The sequence below is a fragment of the Meleagris gallopavo genome, chromosome 15 (genome assembly GCF_000146605.3).
Source record: "Meleagris gallopavo isolate NT-WF06-2002-E0010 breed Aviagen turkey brand Nicholas breeding stock chromosome 15, Turkey_5.1, whole genome shotgun sequence".
NCBI classification, from domain to species: domain Eukaryota; kingdom Metazoa; phylum Chordata; class Aves; order Galliformes; family Phasianidae; genus Meleagris; species Meleagris gallopavo.
The window spans coordinates 10,813,246-10,837,598 of NC_015025.2; the positions used below are offsets into that span (position 1 = coordinate 10,813,246).

Below are 24,353 nucleotides of genomic sequence, written 5' to 3' on the forward strand. Positions count from 1 at the left end.
CTGACATGTTTCAAGCATTCTCCTTGCAAGATGCTGACCCTGCACTGGGTCACGATTCCATTCACAGAACCATACATTCATTACGATTGGAAAAGACCACCAAGATCATTAAGTCCAACCATCAACCCATTATACCCATGCTCACTAACCACGTCCCTCAGTTTCTGGGAACAGGTGAGGCTGGGATCCTTTGAGGACTATTTCTCCATTTCCAGCCCACCACAAACCTACTGTTTACCTTTGCAGGAAACCTTACGTAGCAAACACTCATCATTCTGCCTATTACATCAACACTTCTTCAGTAGCAGACTCAATCATAACACAAGTGTTTGTATACAGAAAAGAAACAGCCACATCCGCACCTATTTCATAGATTAAAATGTTGAGCATACACTGCAGAATGAAGGATTTGAATAGTTCAAAAAATATGTCAAAACAGTGTAGCTTGCTTAACCACTAAGCAGGGAGGTAATCAGTAAAACACAGAAGACTGCAAAAGGTATCAACTGATTGCTAGGCTTAACACATGGCAAACAAGCCCTAACAGCTCACTGGGTGTTTTTCTCTGGCTCACTTTTAGAAGAGATGCTAAAATTGCATAGATCAGAGACCAAAAGAGAAAAAACACTCTGGCAACCCTCATTTGCAGCTGAAGCAATCCCAGCTAGTGCAGTCTTTAAGGAAATTCAATAACATATGTTTTAGGGAATTATTCAAAATATGTGGAAATCTCTTTAAATTTTAACAGGCAATTTAAAAATAATGCATCACAATCAATGTCCTTCTATCTTGGGTGGTTAAAAGCAATAGCTTTGATTTGATCTTATGGATTCAAAGAGTCTGCACAGTAATCGCACATGAAGCTTGTGGAAATAATGAAAATGTTGAATTTCCCGCTGGCTTGAAAAACGTAATGAGAAAAAATAAAATATTAAAGCTTCATCCAAGCTGGAGAGGAACAGTCTGGAGATGCCACTCAACCTCCATTTTCTCAGTGACATACAGAAGAACCTCTCTGCTCTCTATGTAGCCGGGCTGTCAGAGGGCAAAACCTCCTTTTCTGGAGACCAACCAGGCAGCTTGCAATGAGAGCAGAAGCATTCCTTCACCTGGCTGAGAGCCACAAACAGCCCCTCCACTTCTCTGTACCCTTGAGTGGTGTTTTAAAGAGCTGCTGATAGCTATTTGCAGGGGCTATAACAAATGCATTCCTTTTATGATCCAAATAGTCTTACTATTACTGCAACATGTAATAATAGTACTAATAACAGAGCTAACAGCAGTGATGCATATCCCTCTGGATTGTGTTTCCTTGGGGAGGGACAACACAGAGCCTCAAACAAGGAGAGGGGGTTTAGTCCCAAGGAAGAAAAAAAACCATTGGTGTTGGTGCAGCTTCTTCTTGTAGGCACTGGGCTAAACTACTTGCAAACATCTCTCCTGCATAAATCCTTGGATGAGCAGTGATTTAATCTGCTTCCAAACAGCGCATCCAAATTGATCAAATCAGTGTCATACAGTGGTGCTGCAGACATTAAATTTCCCCCCAAGAGTCTTGTTATTTTAAGATACTCAACTAATATTTGTATAATGCTTAATCTCTTCTCTTAAAAGCTCACTGGGAAATCCTGACAGGAGTTCCTTGTGAAGACTGGGATAGATGAAACGGATTGGAATAACCGAGACGTAACTTGTAGCTTGTCTGGGCTGAGCACACAAAAAGATAAACAGCTTCACCCAAAACTTATCTTCTATCAGATAAGGGCACATTTGCTGGCAGATAGCGTAAGTCTACCTTGCCCTCTGCTTTGGCTCTACTTGCTTTGTTACTGGACAGAAAGCAGCAGAGAATCATAAAATCGTATCATCACTCAGGTTGGAAAAGACCACTGAGACCATCTAGTCCAATTGCTGACCCATCCCTACCATGTCCACTAACTTTGTCCCTCAGTGCCACATCTCCACGTTTCCTGAGAACTTTCAGTTACAGTGACCCCACCACTTCCCTGGGCAGCTTGTTCCTGCTAGAAATCTCCAGGTTTTGGTTCATTTCAAATCTCAATTCCCAGATGACTGTTGATACAGACAAGATTAAATTAGTATCACTGATCCACTTTTGTGTGTTCCAATATATGACTGAACATCTAACAGAGGAAAACACAATTGAAACTCTCACTGTAGGCCACTAAATGCAGCTTCCTAACCACAAGATGCCCAGAACGCTCTACGAGCACAGAGCAAACAAATCACTCCTGGACCTGACCCCAAGCATGCACTGCATTCCCCAAGTTCTGCCTTGGAGCATGCCTTGAAAAGCTCGGGTGGACCCCAAAAAATGGAGAAGTGAGGAAACAATCAGGTAAAGAAACCTTCTGAATTCCCAAGAGATGCTGCTGAGCAAGAACTGGCACCTCCACGAATCACAGCAAACCTCACCAGAACATCATACAGACATTGCACACCTGAAAAACACAGCACTGGGCAGCATCTGCCTTTGGTTGTGTCAACCAAGACAAGAAGACAGACTTGGGAGTATCCAACAGGACCCCAAGGTCCCACTTAGCAGCAGCCCAGCTTTCATCTGCATCAACTGAGATCCTGCACTTCCATGCCCAATTGCAAATCAGCCACCACTGTTTCTATTTAAGTTGCCATACAAATTAAAATCAACAGATCCTCCTCCTGCTTCTGACAGAGCTCCTCACAATAAGAACAGGTTTTGTCCAGGAGCCTTCTGGAGCAAAAATTTAAGTCACGTAGCTAAATCCCCAGGTGCTAGATTGAAAACATCCTTTAATATTATTTGAACATACTTTTTGTTGTTTAATCATCGAGTCTCTGCTGATCTTGATTTTGTCCTTCAAATGGCTGTGTAAAATGTTCATGTAACTAAATCCCTTTTTTTAGTAAAACTTCTTATTTGACAGTGTAAGCTTTTCATAACAGAATGAAAGCAAAGTGTGGATGGAATTGATAACAAACATTAAAATGAAAGCTACAGAATGCCCCTGTACGTGTTATATTTCTTTCTAAAAACAATTTCTTTAAGGAAGGAGGCAATGGGTTCAGTGCAGAGGTAACAAAATGTGCTCTGTACCCTCTTGTTCCTAGAAATAAACTCTTTCCACAAGTGTCACATACCCAAGTCATGTAGCCTGGATCAGTGACAGAGCTGACACAGCCTTGACCTGCAGCTGGCATTCACGGACACAGATCTAGAAAGTCATGGGCTGACTCAACATGCTGTATTCTAACCTCTGATATTTTTGTAAGTCTTCAAATGCTTAAAGCAAAGTATTCAAGTCCCTTCTATGCAAACAAAGTACAGTCACGTTTGCAGAAAGATATACTGTGAAGCTCAGAAAAGTTAAGTAAAAACACTGTGTTCCCACCCAGTGTGACACATTTTAACAGCATATGTACTACACATGTTAGAGTTTTATGTCCAATACTACAAAGCTCCCTCTTTTATGGCACTTCTTAAAGTTTGTTTTAATGACAAAAGGAACAAAAGATAAATTTCCCACTGCTGCACTAAAGCAATTACATCTCTGACTCTTCTTTTAAAGTGCAAAGAAGGCAGGTCTATGATGTGAGATCTAAACACTAGATTCTGCTTTTGGATGGCTACCCAAAGGGTTTTACATCCTTCAAAGTGATTTATTTTTGGCAGTCCAGGGGTTCCTCTCTTTAGAAGAAATCCTGTAACGATCTCATGCAACAACAGTGTTTAGAGTGCATTGCTGCTTCTTCAAGATGCTTAATCAGCTGCTGTGAAGCTGAAAGTCGTCTGAAAACTACATTGAACCATGTCTGCTGACATTAAAAACAACATCGAAAAGATCCCCAAGGGATTACATCTGCATCAACTTCTTTGTCATCTTTTTTTTTTTTTTTACTTTGCTGGCTCATAATACAAAGAAAAATGCAGATATGATAACAACAAATAGCCATACACATAAAAATAAAAAACTCAACTGCCAGCACAGGAATTCTGTTCTGTGTCTGCAGGGATGGGAAATCTGGATTTGTAACATCTGAAGGCTGCTGCACTTCTGCAAAACTTCCTGCACTGGCAAGGTCTCAGCTGAGCAGTGCCTGCCTGGGCTGGGACCTGAAAGAATTGAATACACTGCAGAAATCCTCCAGCCAGACAGCCCCAGACAACATCTGAAGAGAAGAGAACAGTACAGGTTATACAGTGACCAAACAATTCTGAAGATGCTTCAAGCATTTTATGTTATATTGGAGGGGATCAAAGGTGCTCAGAGGGTTAACTGCATTGCAGGGAAGCAGCTCTCCCTCATTCAGACTAAGCAGGATGAGAGCAATTGTAATGCTCTGAAACAGGATAGCAGCACATTAATCAACACTGGAAATTAGCTGGGCATTCATTACTGCTATTTATTTAAATATTTCTACAGAGAGACCTAACCACAGGAGCTGCTCATATCAGACCAAGAGAGAGCTCATACCAACCCAATCCTGCACACAGGAGGTATGGTAGCAGCACGACCATGGCTCTGTGTTAAGCTACAGCCTATTTCTGCCTCGGGCTGTCCTAGCCATGGTCAGACTCCAGTGGTGACAGATCTCCTGCTGATACACTGTATGCATGCACTGGGCAATAGAAGGGAAGGAAAGAACTGAAGAGAGCTCTGCTGAGGTTTAAAATATTCTAAATCACCCAGCTCTATAGCTACCACAACGCTCGTAACTTTTACTCCAGACAAGCGTGCAGATCTCTGTTCATGTGTTTTCATTTTTATGGCCTTTCTGGTGTGCCTGCTGCCTGCCTTAGACATCTTTTAAAACTACTGATAAATCATACCTCACTATGTATATATGCTTTTAAAGACAATATTACAATTATACAGAACAAGTGGTTTCTGATTTATTTTCTCTTACTTATCAGCATTACTTGGACCATAGCACAACTAGAAACCATCAGAATCTCAGTCAGTCACTGAACTGAATATATATATATATATATATATATATATATACGCTTTTCAGAGTACCTATTGTTACTACAAAGAAAGGAATGATAATATTTTCCAAAAGCCTGATTCACCAGAGACACCTGGGTTCTGTAATGCTTGCGGCACTTTTGAAGCTGTTCCTGCACTGCATAATGCCAATATATAGAGATATTTTTCTCCTTAAGTTTACTAACATGGCTACCCCTAAGCATTGATAGTACAAAGGGAAATAGTTTCAAACTAAAAGAGGGGAGATCTAGGAAGAAGTTTTTTATGATACAGGTGGTAAGGCACTGGCACTGGTTGCTCAGAGAGGTGGTAGTGCTCCATCTCTGCAGACCCAAGGTCACGTTGGAGGGGCTCTGAGCACCTGGGGAAGCTGTGGGTGTTTCTCTTCAGTGCAGGGGGGTTGGAACAGATGGGTTTTAGTGGTTCCTTCCAACTCAAACGATTCTGTGATTCCTTTGAAATCAAACTTTCCTTTGTGTTGGGTCATGGATCACTTCTGGTATTAGGTTATAGATGGCCACGCCAAATTATGTATGCATGCACAACACAAAATGCAGGCAAAATCCTCACAGAGGCCCCTGATGTTACCAAAATTCAGCTGCTGCTAATAAGAGTGGAATACACTTCCATCTGTCTGGACTGGGAAAAAGAATTCATGAGGCTCTGATTCATCTGCAGCCATATGCTGATATGCAGAAAATACTCATGGACACACAGACATATGCGAGGTAGCCAGCAATAGAAATCAAATCAATCACAGATCACAGCATGTGATTTGCCTAATTATGAGTAGCACCTCACATTTTTTATCGACGCAAAAAGCGCTTTGTGAATGAGCAGATGGCATTGCTATGGGATGGCACCGTCCTCAGCATTTGCAGATGCAGAACATTTACACAGCATGCTGAAAAAATGACACAACACAAGCTGCTTCCTGGGAAAAAAGATTCAAATTGAACAAGTGTCACCAAACAAAATACATGTATTTATTGATGTTCTGAACTTATCTGATCCAGCTTCTCTCCTCAAATCAAATACACACGCGCAGGCCAGGGAGTGATGCTATCTACACATCATTAAAGTCTCTTAGATAGAACTGTCACGTGTGCTGTCTAGCATAGAAAAGCAGAGATGGAGACCAACTTGAGTCTAGTTCCAACCCGCAAACAATTTAAATCCACACAAGCAGAATCAATAGGAAGAAGCCCTGCAGAGAAAGCAATTACACTGCAAAAGCAACTATATTACAACCAGGTTACGGCTGGAAGGCAGGATGCAGAAGGCCATCCTCGCTGCTGTGATTACCCAGCGGAGCTCTTTCCAACACATCTGGTCTGTGAAGCGACAAGGGTCAGCCCAGACACGTTCCTGCAATCAGAACACTTCTGCTTCTGGACTGCTGTTACAATTATAGGGCTCTTTTTGATGAGACCTGTCCTCCAGTTTGCCATGTGCCAGGAGCAAACGTTGATCTGCGCATTGAGAAATAGGTTTGAAGGGCTCAGTGTGCTCTGCTTTTCAATAGCGTTGTGGGAGCACTAATCTCATTTCTTAGAACTGCAATTATTTATTAATTGGAGACCATGCATTTGCTATCTTATAGGACACAAAGAAAGATCATGTGACCATTCCTGAGGATAGAAAACTCAGTTTTCTATTCAAATTCTTGCTTTTATTTCTGGTTTGTCTGTTTTTTCTTTCCTCTATTTTTGTTTTTTCCTCACCCCCTCCCCCAAGCAGTTCCAGGCACACACTCTGCTGTGACAGGTTTGAAGCAGCTACAAAATGATTGATGAAAAACATATTTTGGCCTTGTTGTGGGAATGCTTTCTGTACAAATACATTGAGATAACTCTGTAGGGACATTTGTGGGAAAGCAGGACACAAAGAATGGCTGGGCCCATGAGCACACCTCTGATAGAAAAGTAATTTCATCTGCTTTAATTATGATGCGGGGTTACTGCGTTGCATACATATTTGCACAGGTTGGTTTTGAATTTCTTTTTTTCTCACCACTTTGTTTCTGAAATGATGTGTACTTTGCTTTCAGGAGGATGTTTTGTCTGTCTGCATGACCAGACAGAGACATCCCTGCAGGAATAAACACCGGGGCCCAAACCATGACCTGCAGCGTGGTGACATCCATGTGTGAGTTGTTGTCAGACAGGAGGGAGAACTGCAAATTTCTGCCCCAGGAGATGCAGAACATAGAGCAGGCAGGGCAGCACTAGACCTGGAGAGAGAAAATGGCAGATGCAGCTAAATAAATGACATGACATGGAACTGATACGGAGGGAAGATGCTAAATCCTGCTGGATGCTGCTTCACAGAACATGTGCATCTACAGAGATAACATGACAGCAGATGTCTGACCAGTGGGACACTGCATGAGCAGTAACAGGAAGCTCTGTGGTGAGATTTGACTGCATCTTGCAGCTGCCATTCAATAGACACTCTTGGGTATCAACTTCAAGGCTAAGAGAGCAGAAGAACGCACGGTACTGCTGATGAGCAAAAATACATCCCCAACCAACAGCCCTGGGGGCCGGGGAGTGGTACTTCAGTAGAAGTCAGGCTCTCAGAAGGAGCAGCAGATGCTTTTTCCATGCCTGGAAGAAGACAAGAATGTTGTTTGGGTAAATGGCGAATAATGGCAAATGCAGTCAGAGGGATGAGGATGTGTGAAGGTAGAATAGAGCACAGGAGACACATGAAAACCCAGACCCAGCATTACTCTTTGGGCAATCAGCAGGGTGGCTCAGTCCGACTGCTCGTTGCCACAGAAGACATCTGCCTCCTGATGTTTTTATTCCTGAAGTTCTTTCAAAACTCTGCAGGAGTAAAATGGATCAGTGAAGACATCCAGTCAGTGGCTCCCACCAGGAATAGGTGCAAGGATGGTCCTGACTGCCTGCTCCTCTTCTTCCTACTTGAACTAAGCTACGTTTCCCAGAATGCTGCATAATAGATAATGCTGCAGAGAAATAGAAAGCCTGCTGCCCTCTCAGCTGTGTACAACATCAAGGTTTATCATTTATAAATAACAATTGGGATCTGAAGGAAACACACACATAGCAGAAGTCACTTTACAGCAGCAGCTGGGGATTTCAGGAATGCGGCAGCATTGCAGATCCAATACTTATTATATGGTCTTTATGAAAATAGTGAAGGATGTCCTCCTAAAACCTGGAATGGATAGGCTCTGAACACTGAGCCATAGGAAGCAGAAGAGGAAATGTGTTTAGGTTAACGACAGCCATGGCTCTCTGGAAATCAAGTCACCAAACAACCTAAGGTTGATCACTTAATCTTGACCTCTAACAGCAATTTGTGTGCATTTTGATTATGGGTTATTTGGCCATCCCCTGTGTGCCTTCACCTGTGTGAACAACACATCAGTTTATTTGCTTCAAGGAAAATATCAATTGCTCTAAGGTAACGAACAGCTACGTCTACTTTGTACTTCTAGCCTGCAAAACATACCTAGAAAAGTAAACAATTTAAGAAAAATTTTTTCTTGCTCTTCGAGATGAGCCCAATCATTAGAAAAACAATAGTTTTTTTGGCTAAAGAACTGTAAAGCTTGCTGGACATGCAGGCCTCATTCTGTTGGAGAAATGGCATCTCTTCTCCCTGAGTCAACCTGATTGTAATTTTGTTTCTCTGCTTTTAAATATTGATGTCTTATAAAGCTTCTCATTAGGAAAACACATCTTAACTCTTCAGCTATACTGCCTTGGGCTACTGTCCTGTCAGATCTTATCCAAGAGGAAGGCTCAGCTTGTATTAGTTCTTGGAAAAGACTTCTCAGGCACTGTGAAGAGTGATATGTATGATTTGATGAACAGCATGCTTCCCTCTAAAGCAGTCACAACCCCTTCATGGTGCCATGGGCACTTTTTTGGCAGCTGCTGTTGGTTTCTCAGCACAGAAGCAGAACTCATGCATTAACTACCTTTATTCCCCAAATGCCCCATGACAAGTTCATCCCTTGCCTAACTCAAGGGAGAGACGGTGGAAAAGTATCATGTTTTGCTCCATAGGAAAATGAACTAGAAATGCAGTATCAGGCAGTAGCAGGAAAGAAGAGCCTAAGTCATAAAAGCTACTTTCTTTGCATAGTTGTGGACTACAGATGAAGAATAAAGAAAAGTGTCCAATATTGATACTACACAAACCCTGGCATACATTTACTCATCACTTTCACGAACAGAGACTTACAAATCCAATTGCATCACTTGGAATAAACTTTAAACAAAACCTTCCCTTGTAGGCCATAACAAAGAACTTTCCAAACGAGGACATTTTCATCCTTAAATTACTGTAGCTTCCATGCCAGCATCTCAGGATCTTGAAGGGGAATGCTGCTCACTCCCTTTCAGAATTGCTCTGCTTCCCTTGCTAGTATGCTAGTTGTTCTCAGAGCTCCATCAGGGAAACAAATGCAGAGCTGCATGACACCTCACCTCCAATTACACTGCTTAACCATATCAGAGGCACGTGATCCATTAAAATGAATGTCTGCATGGATACAGGGCTCATCACACAACTCCTGTAGGAGCACATAAGCAAGCCACTTTGCTCACCCTCATCCCTATTGCTTGTCCACTCTACCTATTGACAGCACAGAGCCCTTTGGGAGGGGTTGCCTTTGTGCTTGCACAGTGTCAGGCAGAATGGACTCCCACCAGTGGCTTCGCTGCCACATACATGGAAAATCTGTAGAAATCACAGGGCATGATCCAGGAAAAAAGCCTATGTACACTCACCTTTCTGCATCTAAATAGTCACACCAACATCAATAAAGTAATCGATGTCTGTAAAGAATGCGTATAATTAAATATCTGATTAGACTGAAGACCAAATCAAGGATTCCCTGACACACCTGAATGCCTGTCTCTCTGACTAGATTTAAAGCCTCTTTTATCACATATGTATTAGCATCCTGCACCCCAACAGTGTGCCACTAACACCAGCATGGGATTGTCCCTTGCTGAAAGATACTAGTCCAGGGGAGCAGCAGGCAGGCACAGCCCCAGACAAATAAAGATTGAAAATAGAGATGTTCCAACCGGGAAGATGTTAGCAGCCAAAGAAATCTCATTTTTACTTTCAAAAGATACAATTCAGTTTTCCCAAGAGCCTCAACCAATTTGTCCTAAAAGAACAGGAGCAAATTCAGCGTTGTTCTTGTTTTATCCTGAGCTCCTTCTCCAAATCCAACATCTGTCATCTAGAAGCAGAACAATCAGAGAAACTCTTATTACTGGCAAAGGAGCTGGAAAATGAAACCTGGAAGGTCTGATTTTTGCTTCCTATTGCAAATCAAAGAGCAGCCAACTGAACTGTCTGTAAAACCTGTTGTGTGTGCCTGCACTTGCTAATGACAGCACAGCTTGTCTTGTCAAGTAACACTTGCCTTATGAAATACATAACTTTGCTTCTGAAATAGTTCTGATAGCAGATTTGCAGCAGTGTTTGCTGTCCTGTGGTAAGAGGACATGAATCTCTGCTTTGAGGGTTCTTGGAAACATCAGAAAACACCTCACTGTTTCTTTACAATTGGATCTCACTATTTGCCTTTTAGCGCTTCCTGAATCATTCTGTCTCTATCTTCTATCTACGCTGTATGAAGTTTTATTCCTTTTTGACTTTTCAGTATTAAGAAGTTGCTTATATACTTTGGGATTTTCAAAGCAGCCAGGATCCTGACTGCCAGCAGCGATGTCTAGACACTGGAAATCCTTACGCTCAAAGCTTTCGCCCACGAGAGAAAGAAATGCAGCAGTACACAACCGCACCCCTTTCCCTGAGCAATTTCAGGTGCTTTGGAAAGCTTACCTCCTTCTCAGCCTATTGCTTGTTAAGATGAAATTTGGATCATGTTTTGGACTGAAAATTCAAGACTACTGTACAAATGCCTCCAATCCCATGGGTTGGCTCAGGTTGCTTGTAATCAAATACCAGCGTAGCTTCTCTATTAACAGTAATGTCTGTTGAGTAAGAACAGGAGGCAATAAAAAACCAGATCAGTAGGTGAGACTGATGTATCTCATGTTCAACCCCAAGTAATCTTTCTTTTTTAATATTAAACACAGAAAAATAAGGATGGTGTACAGCTCCTACAGGTATGCATGCCTGTAGGAATAATGAGAGTCCATAATAAATGGCTAATTAAGAAAAATGAGCTTCAAACAACCTTCCATGCTCATTCACAGAGGTAGCACACAAGTTGGAGGTGCTGAACCTAAGCTGAAATAACAGATGCCGAAACTGTTGTGCATGTTGGAGGACAGGAAGAAACTGCCTGCCAAATTCATTCAGCTTAGCCATTTTTTCTTTCAACTTTAAAATCAATAAATCCATGTCTTTTCCTTTTTCTTGTGGAGGAATAAACTAAACCAAATGCTCATTCCCCTCTAGGTTCTAGTGCCTGCACTCTTTTCTCAAGGATCACGACTCAGCTAAAAACACAGCGTTAGCTGATTTGCAATATTTCTGTGGGTATACAGCCCTGACACAACTCAGTCCTGCTGTCAAACTCTTCAGAGCTGAAATGCTCTGGGATCATGGTAAAAATGCAATGCAAAAGCTCTGAGAACATGGAGCATCCAGCCTTAACCTCACAGCTCACTTTGAGCTGTGGTGCACATCGCTTGTTTTTATGACCACTGAGTTCAGCTGCAAATGTCTGAAATGAAGAGGGGAAAGGAATCAGATCAGAACAGCAAAACAAACACGATCTGAACATCTCCCCACATTTCATACAACCAACTCAAGCGAAGAAATTTCACCTATCGAAGGGAAAAAAAGTCATTCAAACTCAGAGATTATTTGGGAAATTCTCACTCTCTGTGTTTGGCTTTGGGGCTGCAACAACTGCATGGCCCAAACTGCCCACTTGGGAGACAAAAACCACAGACTGCAAGTGCTTATCCCATCTGCGAGCACAGATACTTCTGCAAGGACCACATTGGGTCCCCACTGAAGTTAGGACCAGAAGGTACAAAAGCATTGTGCCCACGGTTAGTATGCCCATGATGAAAATAGAGACAAAAGCCAAGGTGGGTAGCCCACTTGGCACAGCTGATTGACTTTAATAGGTGTTGATTACACTGCTCATATTGCATGAAATTAAAAAGCTTACAAATGTTATGAGCCATTACCCTTCCATTTAAAAGAGCTTATGACATGTTACAAACATTTAATGAAATCCTTTTCAAAATGCCACGGGCAGCCTCCACGAGACTTCTGCTTTGAAATAGAAGTTGTAGAGCTATTTCAAAAACTTAGTTTACTTCAGAGCTTCCCCTCTCTTTCTTCTGTGGGCTACTCAAAGACATTTGGCAGCTGGTGGGATGCTCAGCTGCACGTTGTGCTCTCAGTGTGCAGCACATAACAGCAGCTCGTTAGACAAACGACGGGAAACACACAAAGCAAGATGTAATTCTGGTGTGATTGGAAGTGCTCCTTCTGCCAGCCTGCAAAATTTCCTTCTAAATTCAAAGCTAAGAAACTTGTGGCCAATATTACTGTGAAGCTAGGGAAATGTTTTCACAGTTGCTGTAAAATTTGCTTAAACTTCCACCTTTTTAGCACACTGAAAATGTCACAGTAACTGCCCCCAGAGCTCTGGGGCAACCAAAGTTCAACCTGAAGTAGGATCTCTGGATTTTATTGCTTGAGAATGAAATTTATTAAGAGGAAAGCATATCAGGTTTATAAATCCCACTGGATGCTCGCAGCCTATTGCAATACAGAGAGTCAAATCTGCTTCAGGTGGTGATGGCAACAGTGTCCGTGCATCAGGTGAGGGTGCTTCTGCCAAAGTGATGCCTTTTCCGACTTGCTCAGCTGCTTCTGTTTATTTTTACTGCTTTGTCTCCGAAAGAAGAGCCCCCCCTTGCTCCTGCTGATAGGACAAGAAAGAATGGCCTCAGGTTGCACAAGAGGAGGTTGAGATTGGATATTAGGAACCATTTCTTCTCAGAAAGAGCAGTGATGCAGTGGCATAAGCTGCCCAGGGAAGTGGTGGGGTCACCGTCCCTGGAGGTGTTCAAGAAACGTGGAGATGTGGCACTGAGGGATGTGGTTTAGTGGCAATGATGGGGGTGGTGGGTCTTGGTGATCCAAGAGGTATTCTCCAACCTTAATGAATCTAAACTTCTGTGATAATGGATGGGCAAGCAAGATTCAGGCTTGAGTCTTGAACAAAGGCATTTGTTCCAAAATCATACTGGCACACATTCTAACAACAAGGTATTTGGAGCATTGCCACGGGGAATAAACAGGGAGAGTAAGGAGTGGCCAGGCAGAGTCGTATAGCTTCCTTTTTGTTGGCTGCGCCATCACTTGCAGCATCATCTTTTTTTTAACTACCAAGGCTTTTAAAAAATGTTTTAGCATCTGCTGCCAAAAATCAACTGAGAGAAACAGAAAGCTTTGAAGATGTAATTAAAGGAAGCATGCTGCTTCAGAAGCTGACATCGGATAGTGTGAGTTTTGCCTACCTGAAACAGTGCCATCATCCCTGAAGCCACAATGGCAACTGAACTGCCCCTGGGACCATCATCCCCATGGGCTCATTCTATCATCATGTGCATGAGACTGTTCTCATCTCTGAAAAGTTGGTCGCTAAGGGAATAGCAAACACCAGGAGGGATGATGCCAGGGATGCAGTGTGCAGGGGCTGCTAAGTGACAGCCACACAGTGAGACAAACTTTATTTCCACCCCGTGATGGTTTCAGTGAGAGCGCTGAAATCCTGAAGCACTCTGCTGGACCAAATCATCAGGAACTAATTCAGTACCCTCTTATTGTTCCATAAACTCTGACAAAGAAGAAGAAAAGGCATAATTCTCTCCCCTCCCTCAAAAAATAGCAGCCTTCTTTCATGCTATCTACCTGAGCCTTTGCAGAAAGCAAGATTTCTACCACACAGTTTGAGCTTCTTACAGGGCTGCAATTATCTTGCCATCTGCACTGCCTCACCTCATGGGTGAATGTTGCTTTTTAATCCAAATTAGTATGTTGCACTGTTTATAAATATGTACTTATGGCTGTGAGGCAGGTATGCCCCCAGAGAGGGCACATGTCATTGTAAAGCCCAAATACATGATTTATTGTTTTTTTTGTGTGTATTTTTAGCTTTGGGGCAGGTAGACCTGCAGAGCAAATAATAGAGAAAAAATACCTGCATTACAGAGCTGCTTCCGTGCTTTAAATTTATACTACTCTTCTTCCAGATTTGAACGTAGTGAGACAAGTGCATTGGCAAAATAATTATTTATCAGTCTTAAAAGCTTCCTTCAAAATTTCTATCATTCAAATACTGGCTGGGGAAAATGAAAAGCACAGACAAGCATATTTGATGTAGTCGCCAGTCTAGCTTTTATGCTGATGAGAACTTACTAAACACCAGTAAAGGCAATAGCAGTTATCAGCCCTAATTCACAACTGTGAAATTTTTAGGCCAAGCAGATGCCCTTGCAGAATCCCAGCCAAGAACTGTGACAGGCCAGACTTCCCACTGCAGGCACCAGATATTTCCTTTGGCTTCAGATGCTATGTGCAAGCACTCAGTTCTCAGAGACATGGTCCCAAGGTGCGTCCCACAGTGAGCGTGCCTGGGACTTCTGGCATCACCCAAAGAAAAGAAGACATCAGTAGGCACTGTACTTTGCCCCAGGCTAAGAAAACTGAAGCCTGGGTGTAAAGGTTTGAAAACTGAAGTTTATTTTTCCTACTGGTGCACTTGAAATGAACAGTGAAAGGGCCAAAGTGCCTAATCCTATCACAGCAATGCCCTTCTCAGCCTCCTAAAGCTGAGATTATCAACTTATTGGTTGTCACAGAGTTCCTGAGCAAGTAATTCACTTGATTTTACAGTATAATCTCAGCATTTATGTCTGTTGTTACCAGAATGCAAAACACACACAGCCTGCTCTCTGTCTCACCCCTTTTAAATTACTCACAGACCAGGAAGTCCTCAAAGTGGCAAGCTTCAAACAATACAACTGCTCTAAAAAAAGCGAAATCTCTGCGTATAGTAGGTTTCAAGGAGTCTGCTCATTAGCAGCTCTTCTGAACAGAGGGAGGAAAATTTCCACATTGAGAGTTCAATTCAGACGAAGGCAATGAAGACTGCAGACCACCAAACTGTTGACATTGCTTTCCAGCACATAAAATTAACAATTTGTGCTGCTACGTGCAACTTTCAGTCAAAGTTTGTCTGATTTATAAGCAAGCAGATGGTTCACACAATAGTCCACAATAAATTACAACAGTTAGAAAGACAGCTACATTTTGAGATTGACAGTGCAGCTGAGCTACAGATGGGCTTATAGATGACCTGTCCAATTTTTCATAATCTCCATAATTTATGTGCTAGTAAAGAAATGTGAGGATTCCTAATGCACCTTCTTGACTAAGTACAAATCACTTTTATTTACACAGGCAATACTTCATGGTCCAGTTAACTTCCTAATTAAAGACAGCAAGATGCTCATGTTCCATGCAAGTGGCATGGAAAACACCGTTTAGTTTGCAATATGTTCAGCTGGGAGTTTAAGATGCTCTGATCGCTCCAGGAGAAATGAATGCATCTATCTCTTTTCTCTAAAACAAGACTACAAGGGTGCAAACACAGCTACCACCAGTTGCTATTCATCACCAGATAAAACTGAGGCTCATGCAATAACAGGGTTACATTTATTTGCAGGCTCTCACATTTACAGATGGGTCCTAATCCAGGAGGAATTACAAACCAAGTGTTACTGAGCCAGGGCACGGGAAACAACAGGAGCAGAGACTCTTTCTACATTAAGAGAGAAGTATTTGGGGGTCATTCTTGAATAGGTAAGGGAAAAGGTGAGTGAACCTGAAAGGCTACTGCTGAGACAGGAGGTGGTGGTGCTGCAGCAGGAAATGCTGGAAGCAGCTTTTAGAAGTCAGTTCAGGTCTGCGGTTTTATTGGCCATATCTCTCACATGGGACTGAATGACTTCAGCACAATCTTTCTGCTAATATCTTTAAAGGGTAGGCCAAAAGAATACCTCTGTTAGTACCATAAATTGCATGCCACAGTACCACAAATTCATTCTTCCTGGCTGTAATTTCATTTGCAATGGGTTGTCTTCCAGAAAGGAGTGCAGCTAAAAGCAACCACGTACCCCAGAAGGTGATCAAGGGGGACAGTACCTACAGCACAAATCACAGAAAGCAGAGGTTCCCAAACAGCCACAGTCTTTTGGAATGACACTTCAGGGCTTTTCTTCCTGCCTAAACCTCAGTCTTCCCTTCCTGCTAAATTAATTTTTAAAAGAAATCCTTTTGAAGTGGAAATCCAAAACTATCTTTAAGCCTGAATGCACAGCTTCTAGGAAAGCATCCCTGGGAGTTAGAAATGCAGAAGAGGCAGGAGTGACAAATTCAGACTCTTACCAACTATCAGTCACAAAGCACGACTCCTCCCTGCATTTCCATGCAGCACCATGGTGCTCATGAGACCCTCCATCTACTGCACAGAACAATACTAAAGCTGGCATTTTTTTCCCTGATAATTATTCAAAATAAGCAGTGTCCGAAAGCCTTTTGAGCTCTAAATAAAATCATAATCTATTACTGTGCATAACTCTTAGGTTGTTTAAGCACGCAGAAAACACTGCATGTCAGCTTATTTCTTGGATATTCTTTACTGAGATTTGTCATATTGTTTCTCTTCTGCTGTGCAGTTTAAAGCCACATTATGCATTTCCAAAAACCCAGGGAAGATTACTATGGAATTAGTATGGATATCCATCTGTATCAATGCTGAGTTTGGCACTTATTTTAGCAATACTCATCAAGCTGAGGAACTGCTTTAATGCTTCCTTCCAACAAAATAATGGCTCATACTAATATGCTTTAAACAAACATTGCTTCAGGTAATCAATAATGTTTTTAAATAATCTGTAAGTGTCATTCTTTGAATGCAGCCCTTTGATTCGCTTACAAGAGGCCACGTTCACACACAGCACAAGAAAGCCTAAGTTGATTGAAAACAACAGGATTGTTCCTGTGACTCCCAGTTCATTAATAATTCCAGCATTACTATGAGCAACCTGATATTCAGCACAGGCTTCTCCAGCTTAACTCCACTAAGAAGTCAGAAACTGTACACGTGCTTTATGCAACTAAATTGTTAACACAGCCTCCAGGATTCATCGACTGAAGTGAGCAGAGAGGCTCTGACTTGCTTGGCTGTAGATCAGCTCTTCCTGGCTTTCCTGCACAACTGCAAAAAGACTAATCCTGGAGGATGGATAAAGCAAGGAGCACACACAGAGGTCTTACCTTATGTTTTCTATTTCTTGCATTCATTAAGCTGTCAGTGGTGAGGAAACTCGTTTCATTATCTCAAGAAGGAGACACCTTCTGTCCCCCCACCTTATTAAAATGTAAATCAGTGTAATGGTACATTTAAACAGTAAACTCCCTGTAGCAAGAAAGGGTTCTTAGTTCTCTCAGTAATCAAGTACTATTTTCAGCAATCTAACTGAAGGAAAAGAAATGTATGTAGTAATTCTTCAGTCTATTTATCAGACTAAGTGCTGCACATTTTCCACACACTTTACATTACAAAATGTATGACACATAAGGTTTTATGAGTCTCTTTTAATTCAGGAATGAAAACATTTATAGATATGAACATTTTCTCATTAACTTTTCTTCCTTAATGATTACGCTTGTTGAAATCAATTCCTAGCCATCTTACAGAGGTTGCAACCTTCAATAATTAAATCGGATATTGTATTGGATGTTACGTTGATTATGCTACAAATTCCAATTTCTACAAGACCACTGAAATGCTGAGATAAAAGGCTGTTAACTTTATTTAATTAGCTATCTGCCATTGTTATCAGAATGGAAGGTTGGTATCTGACTCAACACTTCAGATCAGGAAACAAACTAGATGACATCTTCTTAAAAGGATTCTGGAATAGATATGTAATCTTTTCAGTTATTTTACAGCTACTCAGGACAAACAGGATTGCATTAAAAACAAGAAAAGGCATTGACAGTCAGTGAAATGCTACCATGAAAATGCTATTTCAATCACACTTGGATTCTTACTCATTTTCAGTTGTTAACATCCTTGCCACTTTTGTCAAGCAGTCTCACCAAGCAGTGCTGAATTTTAAGCACACATAATTTTAAAGCAGAACATGAAATAGGACTGAGCACATAGTATGGGTTTACTGCACCAGCTAACAGATCAGGCCCTTCTGCTAAGGCATCAGCTCACTCCTTTCTGCAGAAAAGGTTCAACTAGTTAAATGTGAGCTGGAATTCACGACTACCTGCTGTCCCTATACCTCAGAAACATTAGGTCTTTCAGTTGAGGGCTGCTTATGATTTATCCTGAAGGGAGACACAAAGACCATGTGAAATCTCAGAGGTCCTTGGAGAATTTTAACTGTGTCTTATATCAACTAAATCCACAGGTACCAACCTTGCAGCCACCCAGAGGATGCTGTATCTTGACAGAGTACCCAAGAGACACCGCTGTCTCTCTCCTCAAATTATGTTTGTATAGAATGGCCAAAGTAAGTTATCCAGTAATGATACCACTCTGCCACTGTTTCTTACAGTTCAGACTGCAGAAACATGATTATTCCTTTCCCAACAACTTACTGGTCTTGACCGGATTTCTTTGGCGTAGAGAGGTTTCAAGAATTCTGAATCTCCTTCCAGCTTCAGACCCTTATCTGTGATTCTCAGGTTCCCCATTCCATCCTAGAACACATACAAAACAAAACATCTCCATTAGTTACAATTACTAAATCCATCAGGCTGCTAATAACTGATTTCTGTTTCCTATTGAGGAGAACATGCAAAACACTGGGAGGCACTAGAGAATGCAGTTACTCGTGTTATCCTTTTAGCCCTGTTTCTGTGAAAAAAAATCCATTCAGAGCAATTTGCAATGCCCCCCAGTAAACCATTTACACAGATGAAAGATGCTCTTTTAAGCCAGTCATCTCCACTCAAAGAGACGCAGCGATGCTCTGCGTTAACAGGAAACTATTCACTGCAATATTCACTGTGTGTCTGTAAATTAATCTACCTTCTCATTCATGACAAATCCATATAAAGAACACGTGATTAATTTTACTGAACTCCATATAGATTATCTGTGATTACTTTCACTGAACTGACAAAGTTTTGCCTATGTAGGAGTACTGCAATAAATGGAGTATGGAACATGCACTCCATATTTGGGGAAAACTCTGCAAAAAAGACTCTTTGCTATGGTTTCCTTAGGACTTATGACAAAAGGATGCGCTGATTAGTTTAAAGTCTCACATCTTTCTTGTGCTTTCAACACTGTAAAAACAATACACAGCTCTATCAAAACATAATGTGTTCTTGGAGAAGCAACTATATATACAAGAGGAATACCTTCCCAATGGACTGCTTTTCTGCCATGGGCTAAATCCTGACTTTTCTTTCCCAAGATGACCAGCTTGGGGTTGGGTCCTTCCCAGCGCTCCTTGCACAGCCTGAGCATATCCCAGAAGTCTGAATCTCCATATTCAAATATTTGGGTCTTCTAAGTCAGTCTCCTGCACTCAAATAACTATTGCAAAGTTCCAGAGGTCAGGTCTGAAGTGACTGATGTAACATGCATCTCTCTCTCCTTGTCTGGATTTCACATTTGGGTTACCAGCCCTCTCCCACTCTCCCCACTGCTTCCTGTGCTGCGATGGGAAGGAATCTCCTTGACAAAAGGGGCAAAGAGCTGGCTGCAGGTCTCTAGCAGATGAATATAAATAGTCCATTTTCTTTTGAAATTGTTTAGTTATGTGTGTCCAAGATGTAATAAAACATCTGACAAACCATAATAGCAAAAAAAAAAAGTCAAAATTTTGTATGAGTTTTTCATACAGTTTTTATTCAATAAGACAGGTATATTGGCTTGCAAGTAGAATGGGGCCCAACTAAAAATATTTCTCCTTTAGCTTGTGAGAGAGAGACACAACTTTTAATAAGATGTGGGATTTACATTCATTTAGGCTCCAGTTGTATAGAAAGTTGTGCGTTTAAGAAATGATGTTTGGAGGAACTGCAAAAGATAGATGTATAACAAAAAGCACTTCAAACACAGAGAAGAAAGGTAAAGGGAAGGGAGAGGAGAGGGAGAGTTCAGTTGGGGCCTGCAAAGATCAAGTCCGACTGCCTGACCGCTTCAGAACTAAGCAAAAGTTAAATCACATTATTAAGGACATTATCCAAATGTCTTGAACACTGATAAGCACGGAACATCCACCACTTAAAGACACAGCATGGCTCAGCAGGGAAGCTGGTCACTCATCAGGGATTCCCCTGTTCCCACAAGTGTCAGTCTGGAGGGTGTTCCCTGCCAAGCAATGATCACTTTCCTCATAACATGATGACTCATGAACAAAGGGTTCAGGAGTGCTGGCTGATGGACTGACTGCTGTCACATCATTTTGAAACAAAAGGTGTAAGCGAACTTTAAATGGAGACGTGCTGAAAATGCTATTGACTGCCGAAGGGGGGGAATGAGAGATGGGTTGTAAAGTGCCAGTTGCTACATTTCCTGCCCCAGCTGTAAAATACTGGCTGATGGATTCTGGGTTGGTGATGGCACAGAAGGGGGTTCATTTATCTCAAGCAAAAGTATGAAGAAAATGAGTGAAATATGATTATGCAGCAAAGAGCCAAGATTAAATTTTGATAGTGGTATGCTTTGCGATTTGAGTGAGCAGGAATTATTACTGCTATCTGCAGACCCTCACGTGTTTTGCTCTGCTAAAAAAATCTAAAAAGTCTTTCCCCAGATAGACATTTCAGTGAGATTACAAGCCCTGAAGGCTTTCATGCTGCAGGATGTTCTCCAGTATCACATGGGTTGGTGTCACATCTAGCTGCAGGAATGACCATCTCTGCAGCTACCAATCCTGACTATTCCCAGGGCTCACTGCTGAGCTGATGTAAAGCAATACATCACCAGTAACTTGGACTGATGGCACTTGTCAAGTCATCACTGAGGCTGTGGTAAACCACCAAGTTCAGAGGATCACAACTATATCCTCAGCCATAACACAAATCCAGTATTCCACTTTCCTCTTGAGTGTTTCTCTTCCTTTCTCCCCTTAACCTCCTGTTTCCAAGTATTCCCCAGTGGGATTACTTGTATTTAAAAAACACACATACGGGCCATATAACTCACAATTAGCTGGTCTTACACATCCAAAAACACACATCAGGTCTATGGGACAATGTTCAACAAGCAGAACTTCAAGAACACATTTGATTCATATTGTACAGGCAGGCGCATGCTCTCAAAAATACAAAAGCAGGGGGTCAGAGTAAAGAAAGCACTTCCCTCTTCTCAGCCTCTGACACTGTCATTCTGACCCCACTCACCAGATGTTACCTCCTTCCCTCCATGGTGTTTGGGGTCAGGACACAAAGCTCAGCACTGACACTGACCATTACTACCCCTCTACTATTCATGCCTCTTCTGATTGAAAATGACGGCTTTTTGTAGTGACATTCTGGGTCAGCAGTCAAAAAAAAAACCACACAAAGGTTGTAATCAGATTCTAAAGTGAGCAGGTATTCCTAATTTCTAACAATATAATCATTATTAAATAGTATTTCCTTATTACCTCCTGTTAGAAAATATTCTGCAGCTTGCAGAATGATACAAAGGTAGCAAAATACAGATATATTTGAAAGAAATCATTGCGTGAAAGAACACCCTGCATGTGTTGTTTTGGGTAAAGCATCTTCCTTCCTCCCTATAGTATATGGTTTAATAGAAACTAAATGTCACACCCTGCTACAGTGAATATATATATAGCACCAGTGCTATGAAATTTCATGGACCTTGACCTATAAAACAGAGCAGAAAGCTGGCCGGAGTGACAGAGACCATGATTTTTTTATTAAACACTGTGTCATGATTGGTATATATCCTTATCTGCCACTATGTTGCTTGTGAATAAGAAAAAAACAAGCAATATTGATTATTGGGTACGCTGATGTCTGACAATCTCTGTTTCTCCCCTCTTTATTAGCAGACTCCTCAACAGAGAATGAATGACTTCAGTGTGCAGGCACAAACCAGCTTTGTGGGAGCTTCCAGGCTAACTGCTGGAAAACAGCAGGCACAGAGTCAGGAACTTTCCATTACCTCCCGCTTTGAATTATTCAGTTTTTTGGTAGAGCAGGAAGATAACTTCCACATTACTTTTATTGCCTCAGCCACCTCTCTTTTTATACAATGCCTTGTAATGGGCAAGCATAAAAATTTATATGCTGTCACCAACTGCTCCGTGTTAAAATGGGACAGCAGTGGTAAAATCCCAAATAACATAAATGTCATTTTGGTATTGCTGAATGACAGAGGACTTTCTTTTTTATTAGCTTGAGAGGCAGCTCAGTTTAACAACCAATTACAATGGATAGTGCTGGTGTCAGGGGAAGAGCCCAGCACTGCTGCTACCTGAAGACTGAGGCTCCTTTACCTCCAGGTCAGCCCTGGGGCCATACGAACAGGCAAAGCCTGGCTTTTTTGTTTTGTTTTCCTTTGTAACAGCTGTGGGTTACTTTCTACTTTGTTTTTAACTGTATGGTCCCTAGCAGGGAAGTTCAGTTGGCAGAATAAGAAAAAGCAGCCAACCTGACCAGAGATATGTAATTACTGCAGAGAATACCTGCAAGTTGCACCAATCTGGGCTGCTGTGGAGGATTTCCAGAAGTGTCTGCCACCTATGGTAGCTCTATTACATAAAGCTGGGCTCATGCCACAGTATGGGCTGGCTGCAGCCTTTATGCCATGATGCTCTGTTCTTCACAAACCATATATGCAGCCTCCCACTGCTCTGCATTTCCTCAGGTATTTCTGAATATAGAAGGGAAATGTGCTGTTTACTGTTCTATTGCTCTTTTCCTAAGGATTTTCTAGGGACACCAGTGATGGCAAACACTATGAGCTCCAGCTGCTTGTTGGCCACCACCAGCCCAGTGCGTGTCAGTGCTGTGGGCTGCTTGGTGAAAAAGCAGTTATCCTCATGCTTTTTCCTGCTTTTTCCTGGATCAGTTTTGTGCAGCAAGGTTTGTCTCTGCATGGCAGGTAAGGATTTGCTTCTTTTACTGGGAATAAACAGAAGTTATGTATGGTAACATCCTGTGGGAGAGAATTATATTTGGAGACTGCTCATGTCAGATGGCTGCAACACCTGATTATTGTTGCTTGTATTATTGATTGCTGTGCTCTGCATCGCTTCCAGATATGTGCAAGTTATTACACAGCTCAATACATCCAAAGTTAGGAGGAAAAAAAACAGCAAATGCAAGTGACCTGTTTTACCTTACCTTCCTCAGAAGATTTCTGTGCTCTCCTACCTCTATATTAACATTACTTTTTCCAGTTTTCCCAGACTTAGGGATGGTCTGCAGAGATGCACTTTGCTGTTAGTTCTTCACAACCTCAAACACCTACTGACTCTAACAGGATCTGCTCTCACTCCTCAATTTCTTCACTTAATTAGTCATTTCTGTAAAGAGACCACTCTCTAGCTGAGCATCAGCACAGTCATTTTCCCATAGAAGCCAAGAAAACCTAAAAAACTCACCAGTGGGCTCAGTTCTGGAAAGTTAGGGCTGGTTACACAACATGGTCCTGAACAACTTAACCTCCAAAATAAGGGGTGTGATGGCTTTGTCCTGAAGCTTTGCTTTGAGACCTTGCCTACCGGCTTGTGTAGGCAGCAGAGAAATGGGGACAATTGCCTGCTCCTGCTGTATTGCTGCTACAAGACAGGATGTCATGTACAAAGGAGAAAAGTGCCTGCAGACCATTCCGGTGATGAAAAATTCAGCCCAAACCCAAACCAGCCCAACCCAAACCAGCCCAAGCCTACACAAAGCTCAGAGCCCTTCTTTCCAAGTGGAAACTCTTAGTTTTGTTAGTCGCTCTGTATGACTACACACTAAGAGGCAGAAGATGCCTCCAGCTTACTCTGAAGGGGAATATGTGACAGATTAACATGTAATTAATAAGGAGGGCACCCATCCATCCATGTAGCTCAGTGTCACAACAACCAGCTTGTCCCTAGCATTACACAGAGGAAAAAATGACACAGCTTGGTAGCTAGAAATGTGAGCAGGAGTGCTCAAGGGACACAACTCTTTGCACATCACAGTGGCATTAGGGACACTTGCCATGTACATAGTCCCACAGCACCTTTCTCCCCTGTCAGTTCCTTCCACAATGACCAAGTGCTCAACAAAGCCAGTGCTATTTATTATGAAGACTTCTTCAATAGATGTGTGCAGTTGTCATTA

General features: G+C 41.9%; 1 protein-coding gene across 2 annotated transcripts in view; it reads right to left on the reverse strand.

The window, feature by feature from the left end:
* SGCD (sarcoglycan delta) overlaps positions 1-24,353 on the reverse strand; it is a 160,642-nt gene that overhangs the window by 82,680 nt on the left and 53,609 nt on the right. For both annotated transcript variants that reach the window (XM_031555711.1, XM_010719032.3), the window contains exon 3: positions 18,666-18,767. In XM_031555711.1, the coding sequence (XP_031411571.1) occupies positions 18,666-18,767 (102 nt within the window). The remainder of the gene's footprint in view (positions 1-18,665; positions 18,768-24,353) is intronic.